Below are 11,752 nucleotides of genomic sequence, written 5' to 3' on the forward strand. Positions count from 1 at the left end.
CGAATATATCCAACTGAAACAAAATTTGATGAACAGTACTTACATGTATTATGTGTAATTCACCCTATTTTCTATTCTAATCTGTCTGATTTTTCCTTTTTAATGCTGAGTCTCAATCCATGAAATTGATTTCATACTGTTTAAAAAATACTGACCCACTTAGTTTCTGTCTGGGATGATGAAAGTTCTGGAAATGAGATGGTGATGGTTATACAACATTGTCAACGTACTTAATGCCATTAAAGTATACACTTAAAAATGGTGAAAATGGTAAATTTTATGTTATGCATACTTTACCACAATAATAATAATTAATAATAATAATAAACTAGCCCAGAGAACATAAACAGAGAAGAGTTTCTAAGGCCTGAGCTCTGGCATTTATAGGAGGATAAAAAGATCCAACAGAAGAGACTGAGACAAAGCCAGTGGAGAGGAACCCCAGGAGAGGGTAAGCACCCAGAAGCCAGATGAGGAATGGAAAAAGTGATCAACTGGAACAAATGCTGAGAGGTTTATTAAGATGAGGACTGAGGCCTGGATCTGACAGGAAGGGGAGCATGGCAGAGTAGCTTCATGGAAGCAGTGAGGATAAAAGACAACAGGAGTAGTTTAAGATAGAGTAGGAGGTGAGGAAGTGGAGATGGTAAGTAAAGAGAACTCTTGCAAGGAGTTCTGCTAAAAAAGGGCACAGAAGAATGGTGTAGTTGAAAGAGTATGTGGAATTAAGGGAAGTTATTTTTTTTTTTAAGATGGGAGATATAATCACATATTTGTATGTTGACAGAAATAAGCCAATAAAGAGAAAAATTTGATGATGATAGGAACACATAACTGTAAACATAAAGTCTTGGAACATTGCTCCCAACACGAGCTGGGGCAGTTTTCCTCATAGCAAGAGGTCAGAGTCAGGCTAATGCAGGTAGGTAGGCAGGCAGATCTCGGCGGTGTGGGAATGAAGAAATTTTTTTTTTTTTTTTTTGCTTTTTTCCTCCCCAAATCCCCCTCAGTTGTATAGTTGTAGGTCCTTCTAGTTGTGGCTGAAATTCTCTTCTGAAAACTTTTGTTTTCATAGTAGAAAAAAATAAAAAAATAAAAGAAATAAAATCACCCGATAAGAGTGAAGAAAAAGATGAAATGCTAAAAGTATGAGGAAAAAGAAGTTGTAAAGCTGCTGCCTCAGCAGGAGAGACAATAGCGTAGGGAAATGGAGGAGAACTGCTGGAGGTGCTGAGGCCTCACACGATGTTTATAACCACATATTTAAAATGGGACCAGTCAGCATGAGGATGCATTTTTCTCCAGACACACTGGATCACTCACGTTCAGGTGAAGAGTAGGCAGAAAGCTGGAATAACCAAGCTTGGGGTTTCTCCAAGTACTGGGGAGGGAAGGGCAAGGCAGTTGGCTGAGGATGCACATGAGAGCAATTCAAGCAAGGAACCACGGATTCTAAGCTAGTTCAGAACGAGATAATCTAAATAAGGAACAATTTAAAAATACTTTTACTTGGTAACAATCAAAAAACCTTTCTGCTTTCATTTAAAAAAAATTATCAACAATTTTCCAGATGCTTAGTTTTCAAATGTTTTGCCAACTGTGATGGCTTCCTCAGATCAGTAAATGTCACCAACACCCACCCTGTTATACAGGCCAAAAGCGTCCCTTTCATATCCAGTACGATAGGAGAAGCCAGTGGTTCTCCTCTCAAAATATGCTCTGAACCCAGCCACTTCTCACCTCCTCCACCACTCCCACCCTGTGCTCGCCCTGCTGGCATCATTCCACTATTGGTCCCCTCCCATCTATTTTTCCTCTCAGAAGACAAAGAATTTCAAAACTGTAAGTCAGATCATGCCCTTGCTTCCAACCATTCAATGACTCTCATATTTAGAAGAAAATCCAGACGCTGACCTTGACCTAGCTCCGAGGTACCCTGCCGGTCCAACTTCCCACTCTCTGCCCTGCTCACAGCCCAGCCCCACTGGCTCGTTCACATGCCTCAGTCTTGCGAAACACATGCTCATCGCAGGACCTTTGTATCTGCTCTTCCCTGGAACACTCTTTTCCTCCAATATTCACAGAGTTTACAACTTCACTTCATTCAGTCTCTATGCAAATGTCAACTCATCACAGAGACCTTCCCTGACCATCTATCTAAGAGAGATTAATATGCCAATCTCATTATCTCCTTACCCTGCTCTATTTTTCTTCAAAGCACTGATCACTACCTACTATTCTAACCTTATTTTCCTCTCTCCCCAACTGGACTATAAGCTTCATGAGGGATTTTCTGTTTTGTTCACCATTATGTCCCAGGTACCTAGACTGGTACAGTTTACATATAATAAATATTAAATAAACCAATGAATTCTTTTTTAATCTCTATTTCTGTACATGTCTTTAACATATATATTTGTAAATAGGAATATGATTTATAAAAAAAACTATATTTTTTTAAAAAGGTTGGCAATTATATCTGTAAGCAATAAACAAACCAGCGCACAGTCCCTGAGTGTGGAATCACAGACAGCCTGTCACCCTCTCTCTCAGGAGACTTTGGTATCCATTTGTTCCTTACAAGCAAAAACTCCCCATATGAGGTTAAGGGCCTGAACCAGCTCTTCTGTCCCCTGCCCTTATGTCCCTCTGGAATATAAAATACCAGATTCTGCTGGAAATGAATAGATTGCTTGTTTTGATACAAAGAAGGGCTGATTACTTACTGGGCCTACGCAATTGAGGACAACGGCTGCCTGTTTAGCCATTTCATCAAGGGAGGCTGGATTAGTGATATCACAAATTATTGTTCCAACTTCAGATGGCAGCGTCGGTCTTCCTAAAATAAGAAATAAATGGTTTTAAGTAAATCCTGATACAGTATTAGATTTTTCAGATCTTTTTTTAATAGTAATCAGTGATGGCATGCTTACTAAATATACTGAAAGCTAATTCTCCCTCTCAAATAAAAGATAAAACTATTTTTAACCAGGTAATAAAAAAAGGAAAAGGCTATGAGGAAAATGGGGTTCATATTATGGGTTACTAAAAAACATTACTAACCTTAAAAAAAAAAAACCTAACATAAGCAATGTGTAAATGACAACCCTGTGTAAAATGATAATTTCACAATCGTTTAAATACTGAGTAGATGATTATCCTGAGTTCCTCTGCGAAGTATTACAAAAATAATTTCTCAACTATTAACAATTACATATGAGAAAATTATGAGGGCAGAAGGAAGTTAACATCAACATAATAAGAACAAAAGAGGACTCCGAAGTGAAAAGCACAGTCTAGAAAAGAACACTGAAGCTCATAATAAGGAAATAATTGGAATTAACCGAATAACACCGGTTTCGATGGGTCAAGGTGTATTCCTCGCAGTAAGTTGATCTGGGCATTACAAGCGGTAGGGCATTACAAAAACTAGGCTACACCTGTACAGCCTTGCTGAGCAGGGGAAAGAAATGGAGGAATTATATTTTCATAGTGAAATTATTTCTTTTGGAAAAGTAAAGGAAGAGCAAAAAGCTCTCTGGTCAAGATTCTGTGTGTTGGTAGTGGCAGCAGGAAGAGCTGTAGGAGAGTCCAACCCACATGGTATCTTCTATACATAACCACAAACAAAACGGATTCTATACTCCCGCCATAGGCAGGGCTGAGTGGAATCATGAGGAAGAAAGAGATGAGGATTCAGCAGAGGACTGAACCAGAACGCTAGCAGGTGCTATTTGTCTGCACGAGAGGCGAGTAGGGTGGAAAACCTGTAGCCAAATTTAAAGGCTACTGAGTCCTAAATTAGATGCCTCCCTCGACCACGAGGGTAGGGTCCGTGTGTGTGTGTTTCTCTCTCCCATGTCCGTATCCCCAGCACTTAGAACAGGACCTGGCATAGAAAAGACCGCTCAATAAAAATACGTTGAAGGAACGCTGAAAGAGTAAGCAAACGCTCAAACCAGAAATACAAATTTGGGATAAAGAGCAAGGCTGCTGGACGGTTCCCACAATCAAAAAAATGAAAGCCACAACCCCCTTATCAGTAAAACTCGGGCTTTCCCTCCCCACTCCAGAACACAAGGCGGAGGGAGAGGACGAACAATCTTGAAGCAACCATGCTCCACTGTTCTATCGATCTGTTTTATAAACCTGTTTTATCTATTTTTCTATCAAATATCAAGAAACCTCCCGCCCCACCGGCTACCCCTGCTCTCGAGTGGGACAGGAGAGGGAAAAGCCGCATGAACGCCTTGACTGTCTCGCCAGTGGGACCCCCCAAACCAAAGGAGAAATTCAAAAGAGCGGAAACCAATTTTAACAGTTTTCTTAAATTTAGGGGGTAGAAGAAAGCCTTGACTCTCTCCGAAGCACCCTCTCTCCGCCCGCCGTCAGCCGGGCTCGGGCGCCGCCGGGGGAGGACCGCGACCCGCGGAGAGGGCCCCGGCGCCGTGCCACCCCGCCCCTTTACCCAGCCTCAGGGCAGCCCGCTCCAGCACGCGCTGCAGCTTCTCCCGGCAACGGCCCGCCACGGCCCAGGGCAGGTGGGAGCTCCGCCCCGGGGACACCTGCTCCCGGGCCACCTCCTCGGTCACGAACTGGCCGGTGAAGCCAGACGCGCCCAACACCACCAGCTGGAAAGGCCGCGGCTGGGTCTCCATGACGAGCCCACAACGAGCGGAGGCCCCGGGCAGGCGGAGCGCACTGCGCCTGCGCCTCAGACAGCGACCCAAGTACCGGGCGCAGCAACCGCCCCTGACGTGACCGCCGGCGTCGCTGCCAGCTGCGCGCCGCGCTCCCGAGGCCCGCGCGCCGCCGCGCCAGGGCCCCGCCCCAGTCCCCGCCGCAACGCGCCCCCTCCCACCCCTCCCCGCACCGCGCCTCCCCTCGGAGGCTTCGGCCTGGCCGCGCGGGTGGCCGGTTCTAGCGGCTGGACCGCGGCGGGTGCTGACGGGAGCTCACGGGTGCGCAGCCTCGGCGCTGGCGTCGGTCCCGCACATCTCTGACCGCCTGAGACGCAGCATCCTCTTGCCCTCCCTGAGGCTGGAGGCGGTGGCTGCGGCTGATTATCCCTGTTCCACCCACAAATAAATTCCGGGAAAACCTGCTGATGACTGGAGGGGACTGCCTGATGTGGCTCAAGGCTGCTCTAGGGAGAGAAGCCCAAGGGGTCCTGGTCTACATGCTGATCTATGTGACTCAATTCATATCTAAAGTTGTATGACGACACAATAACCACACCCCACCTGCACTGATACCATTTAATGACCGTTCACATCATCTTTCCTTTGTCTAGTAAAAATTTCAGGTACATATGCCTTATAAACTTAGCCCTAACCCTCAACACATTGCAGCTCTTCACTGCCCTTGGGTCCTGTCCCCATGCTATTCTCTGAAAAAAAGGAGCACTACTACCACACCTTGAGAGTCCAAGAAATCTTTCTTTGGACTCCTCAGCCTGCTTAGCCTGCATCATGCCGATGGCCAAGAACTCCTTTTGCTTTCGAAGCCCTTCTTGGCCAAGTGATGTCTGTGAAGCCGGGTGGATGTGGAGCGTGAACACAGGCTCTGGGGTCCCCACAAACCACCTTGTCGTCCTGTGCTGCCAGCCCCTGACTCCACCGCCTGGCGCCCGTCACCTCCAGGACCCCCTCCTGGTTGATGACATGGTTGTTCATGTTGAAGCTCCATGTGTTACTGAACCTAAAGTGAGTTCGCTCACCCGTTGTGCAGCAAGCCAATCTCCGACACTGGGTGTGGTGGAAGAAAGTAGGAATTTTATTTTTGTACAGCGCTGAGCAAGGAGAGAGGGCAGCTAATGCTCAAATCCCAAACTCCCCGAAAAGCTAAAAGGAAGGGTTTTTATTTGGGGCTTTAGGTAGGGGAGGGAGAGCATATGGCCTTGCTGGTCAGCAGCTTTCCCATCAGCCCGTATCTCTTTGTGGGAGGAGATAGTCCAGGTGCTTGTCCTTGATGGTGTCTGTCTCCATGGAGGATAGTGGATTCTGGAGCCAGGAAGCCAGAGAGTAAGCAGGGAATTGGTGTTTTGGTTTTAACCCCATATATGCTGGGTTTAATGTGGGGAAACTGATATCAGGGTCGATATCACATGGTAAAAAACCCCTACGGCTGTGCTGCAGTTTGAGCAGCGAGGTAGTGAATGGTGATTCAGGAAATCCTTAAAATACAAAAGATATCGGAAGTTTCTTCAGCAGTGTTATTCATATAGTCAAAAACATTTTAATATAATTGAATAAGTAAATAGGAAAATGGGGAGAAGAGACAACTCTCCCAGCACAGAGGAATTCCAAATGATTGGTGTAGTTACTACCTCCTCTGGGAGAGGAGCTTACCTCCCTCCCCTTTGAATATAGATTTTGCTTAGTGACTTGCTTGCAAGGAGTAGAATATAGAAGGAGGGGGCAGGGGGATCGCTTCACAGCGGTGAAACCTGGTAAACACCACCTCCGCCAGCTGGTCAAGGTTATCATCATCAGTGGTAAGTCATGTTGATAGTATGTATCCTTGATAGATGTCTTTAAGAATGACACTTCATCTCTGGGCTCTTCCTCCCAAAAACCCATGACCTCAGTTTAACCATGGTGAATATTCCACAAAATACCTGACCAGTACTCCTCAGAATTGTCAAGGTCATTGAAAACAAGGACTGTCTAAGAAACTGTCACAGACCAGAGGAACCTAGGATGACTAAGTGTAATGCGGTATCCTTAAACAGAAAAAGGACATCAGAGAAAAGCTAGTGAAATCTGAATAACGTGTGGAGTTTAGTTAACGACGATGTACCAGTATTGGCTTCCTAGTTGTGGCAAATGTTCCGAAGTAGTGTAAGATGTTAACAAAGGGAAAACTGGGGAGGGGCATAAGGGAATGCTCTGTACTATCTTTTCAACTTTTCTATAAACCTAAAACTAGTCTAAAATAAATGATGTATTTTAATAACCATTTCCATGCATTTGTATCAGATGCATGTAAATATGTCGTCTGGTTTAACGCTGTTCAGGGAGCATTTCCAGGGAGCCTAACCCATGTCAAGCCCTAAAATAGGTCCTGGGAATACAGTGATTCCTTAATTGGAAGGTAGACAGTTTAATTGCAGTATATGGGGCAGAGGAGAAGAGGAGCCATCTCTGGGGCAGAAGAAACACTTGTCCTAGGTTACCTGTTGCCCAAAACTGTGCTAGGGACCCTTCGACGTGCAGTAATGGGTACAGTTCACTGAAAAGGGAGTCTTCAAGAGGAACTTGGCCTTGAGTTCAATTAGCAGGGCTTAGATATAGAACGACTGAGAGAGGGACAGGTATTCATTTATTCACCAAATAAGCATTTATTGGGTGTGTCATTTGTACCTGGTACATAAACCAGGGCCAGATTTTTTTTTTTTTTTTAAAGATTGGTGCCTGAGCTAACATCTGTTGCCAATCTTCTTTTTCTTCTTCTTCTTCTTCTTCTCCTCCTCAAAGCCCCCAGTACATAGTTGTATATTCTAGTTTTAGGTCCTTCTAGTTGTGGCATGTGGGACGCTGCCTCAGCATGGCCTGATGAGTGGTGCTAGGTCCACGCCCACGATCCAAACCTGTGAAGCCCTGGGCTGCTGAAGTGGAGCGCGTGAACTTGACCGCTCAGCCACGGGGCCGGCCCCCAGATTTTGAAGTAAAGTTGTATTCTACTAAACACCAAGAAATCACTTGATAAGATGCAACATCCACTCCTGATTTTGTTAACTCTTGTTAAAATAGGAATAGATGGGTGCTTTTTCAAATTATGAAATATATTAGTCATACAAAAAAGCCAAAAACAGATATATTCCCACTACACACACTTCTTAAGAAAAATATTCCAGAGAGTGAGGCTTCTGGGCACCCATTCCTGAACACATTCCCTATCCTATCCCCAAGGTGGCCACTTGCCTAAATTTGGTGTTTATCACTCCTGTTTCTCTCTATTTCTGCTATCTATGGATTTCTAAACATTATAGTATTGCCTGTTTTGACTTTTTTTATAAGTGCTAATCCTTGTGCATGACCTTCTTATTTGATCATGATGTCTTCAGCTTGTTCTCAAGTGGTTCAGAACAAAAAATAATGTGTGGTATACTTGTGCAGAGGGAGCTAGTAACACATGCAATGATATGATGCTTTTGGACAATTTTTGTACAATACAATACAAGGTCTGCTATAGTGAAATTCTTAGAGATGTCTCCTTGAGCACATGTGCAAGAGTATATCCTAATATACATCCATCAATGAAAATGGTTAGTCCTAGAATGTGTACATTTGGGAGGTTATCAAATTGTTCTCCAAAGCAAATGCAGTAATTTACACTCTCGGCAGGATATGAGAATTCTCTGCTGCTCCACATCCTTGCCCACACTTGGTTTTGTGAAACTTTTAATTTTTGTCCATCTGGTGGGTATACAATGGTAGCTGCTCACGTATTAATCAATACTTTAAGTATTTAAGTATTCAAGTAACAATTCTTGAGTACCTACTATATTCAAGGCAGTAGGAATAAAATATAGGAGATATTGCAATAAACAAACCAAAGCCCTGCTCTCATGAAATTTACATTCTACTACAGTAGACAATCAACAAATAACCATCTGACAGATATGCACTAGTTTGCAAAAATATTTATGCAAGGATGCTCATTGCAGCATTGTTTGTAATTACAAAGACTAGAAACAAATGAAATGTCCTTCGTCAGAGGATGTGTTAAAGTGTAGCTTCATATCCACTCAATAGAAACTATGCTGTTAAAAAGAATGAGGTAATTCTATGAGTAGTGACACAGAAAATTGTCCAAGATATACTGTAAGTGAAAAGTACAAGCTTCCTAACAATATGAGAGCACAAATAGTTTATTGAAGATGAAAAATATGTGTGTATATGCATACAGAATGGGACAAATCTTAATAAGATGATGAATCTTAATGAAACAATAGCTGTAAAATGCTTAGAAACAAGCCCTACACAGAGCTGGGAGTAGTAGTAATAATGATTATTAGTGGGAAGTGGGTTTGTATGAATTATGCAAGAGGAAAGGGACTTGTAGTTCTTACCTTTCTAAACTCTTTGAACTTTTGGTTTTTTAAAGTATGTGTTACTTTTATAATCATACTTTTTAAAAAGGAGCAGGTGCTGGCTTTGCAGAAGGGGCTGAGGAGCAGCTCCGGGAATCACCCTTCATCGTCCGCAGTCCTGCCACTGAGGCCAGGTTCCTGTTGCCACCAGGGCATGTTTTTTGGCCCATTGTAACACACAACAATATGAATGAATCTCACAAACACTAATTTGAGCAAAGAAAGGGTGTATCTGTATGATTCCATTTATTTAAATTTCATAAACAGGCAAAACCAATCTATGATGACAGGAGTCTTGAAAGGATTTGCTTTTGGGTCAAACAGTCCAAAGTCTCAGGCTCTTCTTGAAGTAATCCTCCATCTGAAGGATTTCCAAGGAATTCTTTCTCTCCAGGGGCCAGCATAGAGGTTCATCTCAGCTCTAAGGGTAGCATCAAGGAGAAGGAAAGACCCCTCTTCCTAGAGAGAAGACAAGGTTGACTCGTAGAAAAGTCTGCTGGCCACCATTTTCTGCTCACTACGAAGTTGGAGACCTGGCCCTCTGAGGCTCCGGGGTGAAGGGTATAACTGGAGGCTGGAGAGGAGAGAGGAATGCCTGGAACATCAGCTGTGAACGTTTGCCAGCCAACAAAGACTTTCTCCTTGATCAAACTCTAGCCAGGCTCCTCTGAGCCCTCTTCTCAACCTTGGCCTAAAAGACGTGAACCAACACCAGTGTAGCTTGTAACAGCTCAAGGCCACATCCCTAGGATGACACTAGACTCCCTTAAACCGCCTCCCTAAGAAAACTCAAGCCTGCCAAAGTAATTTACTGTTTGTTCCAGCCAACGCCTGCAGATAGGGTCCCTGCGTTCCAGCCTCCGTGGAAGGGTAGGAGCCTAACCACTTAGCAAATCCAGGTGGGTTTCACATGAACCAACCCCCTTTCCCACTTTTTGTAATTGTTCACTTCCCTGACTCTACTGAGCCCCTGCTCACCCCACTCCCTGTTCCCTCAGTCTCCCTTTAAAATGTCCACCCCCCTCACCTCTGTTGCATTCAGTTCACACTGGACTCTTTTTCCCTACTGCTACAATATATTACTGATTAAAATCTGTCCTGACCACTTTAACTAGTAGACACTAGTTTATCTTTGACATAGTAAATCAGAAAGAGATAAAGGAACATCGAGGTAGTTCTCAGGGTTTCAAGCTAAAAGAAAGAAGAGAACTACACTTGCAATGTGTCATTTGGGCTGCAGCCCTCTGGGGTCCGGTAGGCAGAAAGCAGATGTGGGTATGACCCAGCCTTAGGAAATGATACGGCCGCTATGGCTATATGTGAGGGGAAGAAGTAAGGGGGAGTCACTTAAAACTTTGGGTTTTTTGGTGAAGAAGATTAGCCCTGAACTAACATCTGTTGCCAATCCTCTTCTTTTTGCTTGAGGAAGATTGTTGCTGAGCTAAAATCTGTGCCAATCTTCCTCTATTTTATGTGGGATGCCACCACAGCTTCACGAGCGGTGCTGGGTCCGTGCCCGGGATCCGAACCTGCAAACCCTGGGCCCCTGAAGCTGAGCGCGGGAACTTAATCACTACACCACCGGGCTGGCGCCTTAAAAGTTTTTTTGATTGCCGCAATTTGATCTTTAGTGGATAATGCCTCTAAATATAAACAGAAAGCAGAGGAAGCAGCTAATACAGGTCAGCAATTCCCTCACGTGCTACCACCTTGTAGAACACATCGTGGTCTTAGGATAGTGAAAGTTGCAGAATAGTGCAACACGGGCCCATCTCCCAATACCCAGAATTTCTACCATCCTCTGTCCTTCAGGCTGAAATGACTCCGTGAAAAGGAATTAGTCTGGGGTGATCTTTTAGGGAAGCAAGAGAAACTAAGTCTTTTTGGTCAATTAGGGTAGGTATTTCTATCTCTTTTTCCTTCTCTTCCCTTTTATGTGTCATTTTCTCCTTTTCTCTACTATTAAATTAAAAATCTGTTAATTAAAAGTTCTCTGTGCAAACCTCAGAAATCTATGATTTATTTATTTTTTTTTATTTTTTCCCTTTTTCTCCCCAAAGCCCCTCAGTACATGGTTGTATATTCTTCGTTGTGGGTCTCTCTAGTTGTGGCATGTGGGATGCTGCCTTAGCGTGGCTTGATGAGCGGTGCCATGTCCGCACCCAGGATTCGAACCAACGAAACACTGGGCCGCCTGCAGCGGAGCGCGCGAACCTAACCACTCGGCCACGGGGCCAGCCCCCTGAAATCTATGATTTATTATTTGTAACGTTTTTATTTTTAGTAAATGAGGTATCCAACGGCGCAAGAAGGCCATTCATACTGACTCATGAGAGCCAATTGTTAAATTTGCAGGCGTTTTGTGAGCCAGTTGAAGTCACACTGGAAACATGAAATCAGCTGTGGTTGGGAGTATTTACACCACAGAAACTGGCAAACGTTACAAATCAGGATCTTTACCTCAGAGAGCCCATTGTTAAATATTCACCAGCACAGCACTAGAGGCATTGGAAAGAAAAAGGATCAAGAATTTTGTGGAAAGCAAGAGAAATTTGCAAAAAGCTCTTTTAAAAAATTTAAAATTAGTTTAATAGAGAAAGAAGTCTCTGTTTTCCTGACTCTGTCAATGATTCACTTTGGTATAGACAAATTATT

General features: G+C 43.9%; 1 protein-coding gene across 1 annotated transcript in view; it reads right to left on the reverse strand.

The window, feature by feature from the left end:
* Positions 1-4,850, reverse strand: part of SCCPDH (saccharopine dehydrogenase (putative)) — a 38,642-nt gene extending 33,792 nt beyond the window's left edge. Inside the window, exons 1-2 of the mRNA XM_014865092.3 lie at positions 4,469-4,850; positions 2,727-2,839 (exon numbers count right to left, since the gene is read on the reverse strand). Of these exons, the coding sequence (XP_014720578.1) occupies positions 2,727-2,839; positions 4,469-4,658 (303 nt within the window). The 5' untranslated portion in view covers positions 4,659-4,850. The remainder of the gene's footprint in view (positions 1-2,726; positions 2,840-4,468) is intronic.
* Between the last annotated feature and the right edge of the window lie 6,902 nt (positions 4,851-11,752).

The sequence above is a fragment of the Equus asinus genome, chromosome 30, assembly GCF_041296235.1.
Source record: "Equus asinus isolate D_3611 breed Donkey chromosome 30, EquAss-T2T_v2, whole genome shotgun sequence".
NCBI lineage: Eukaryota > Metazoa > Chordata > Mammalia > Perissodactyla > Equidae > Equus > Equus asinus.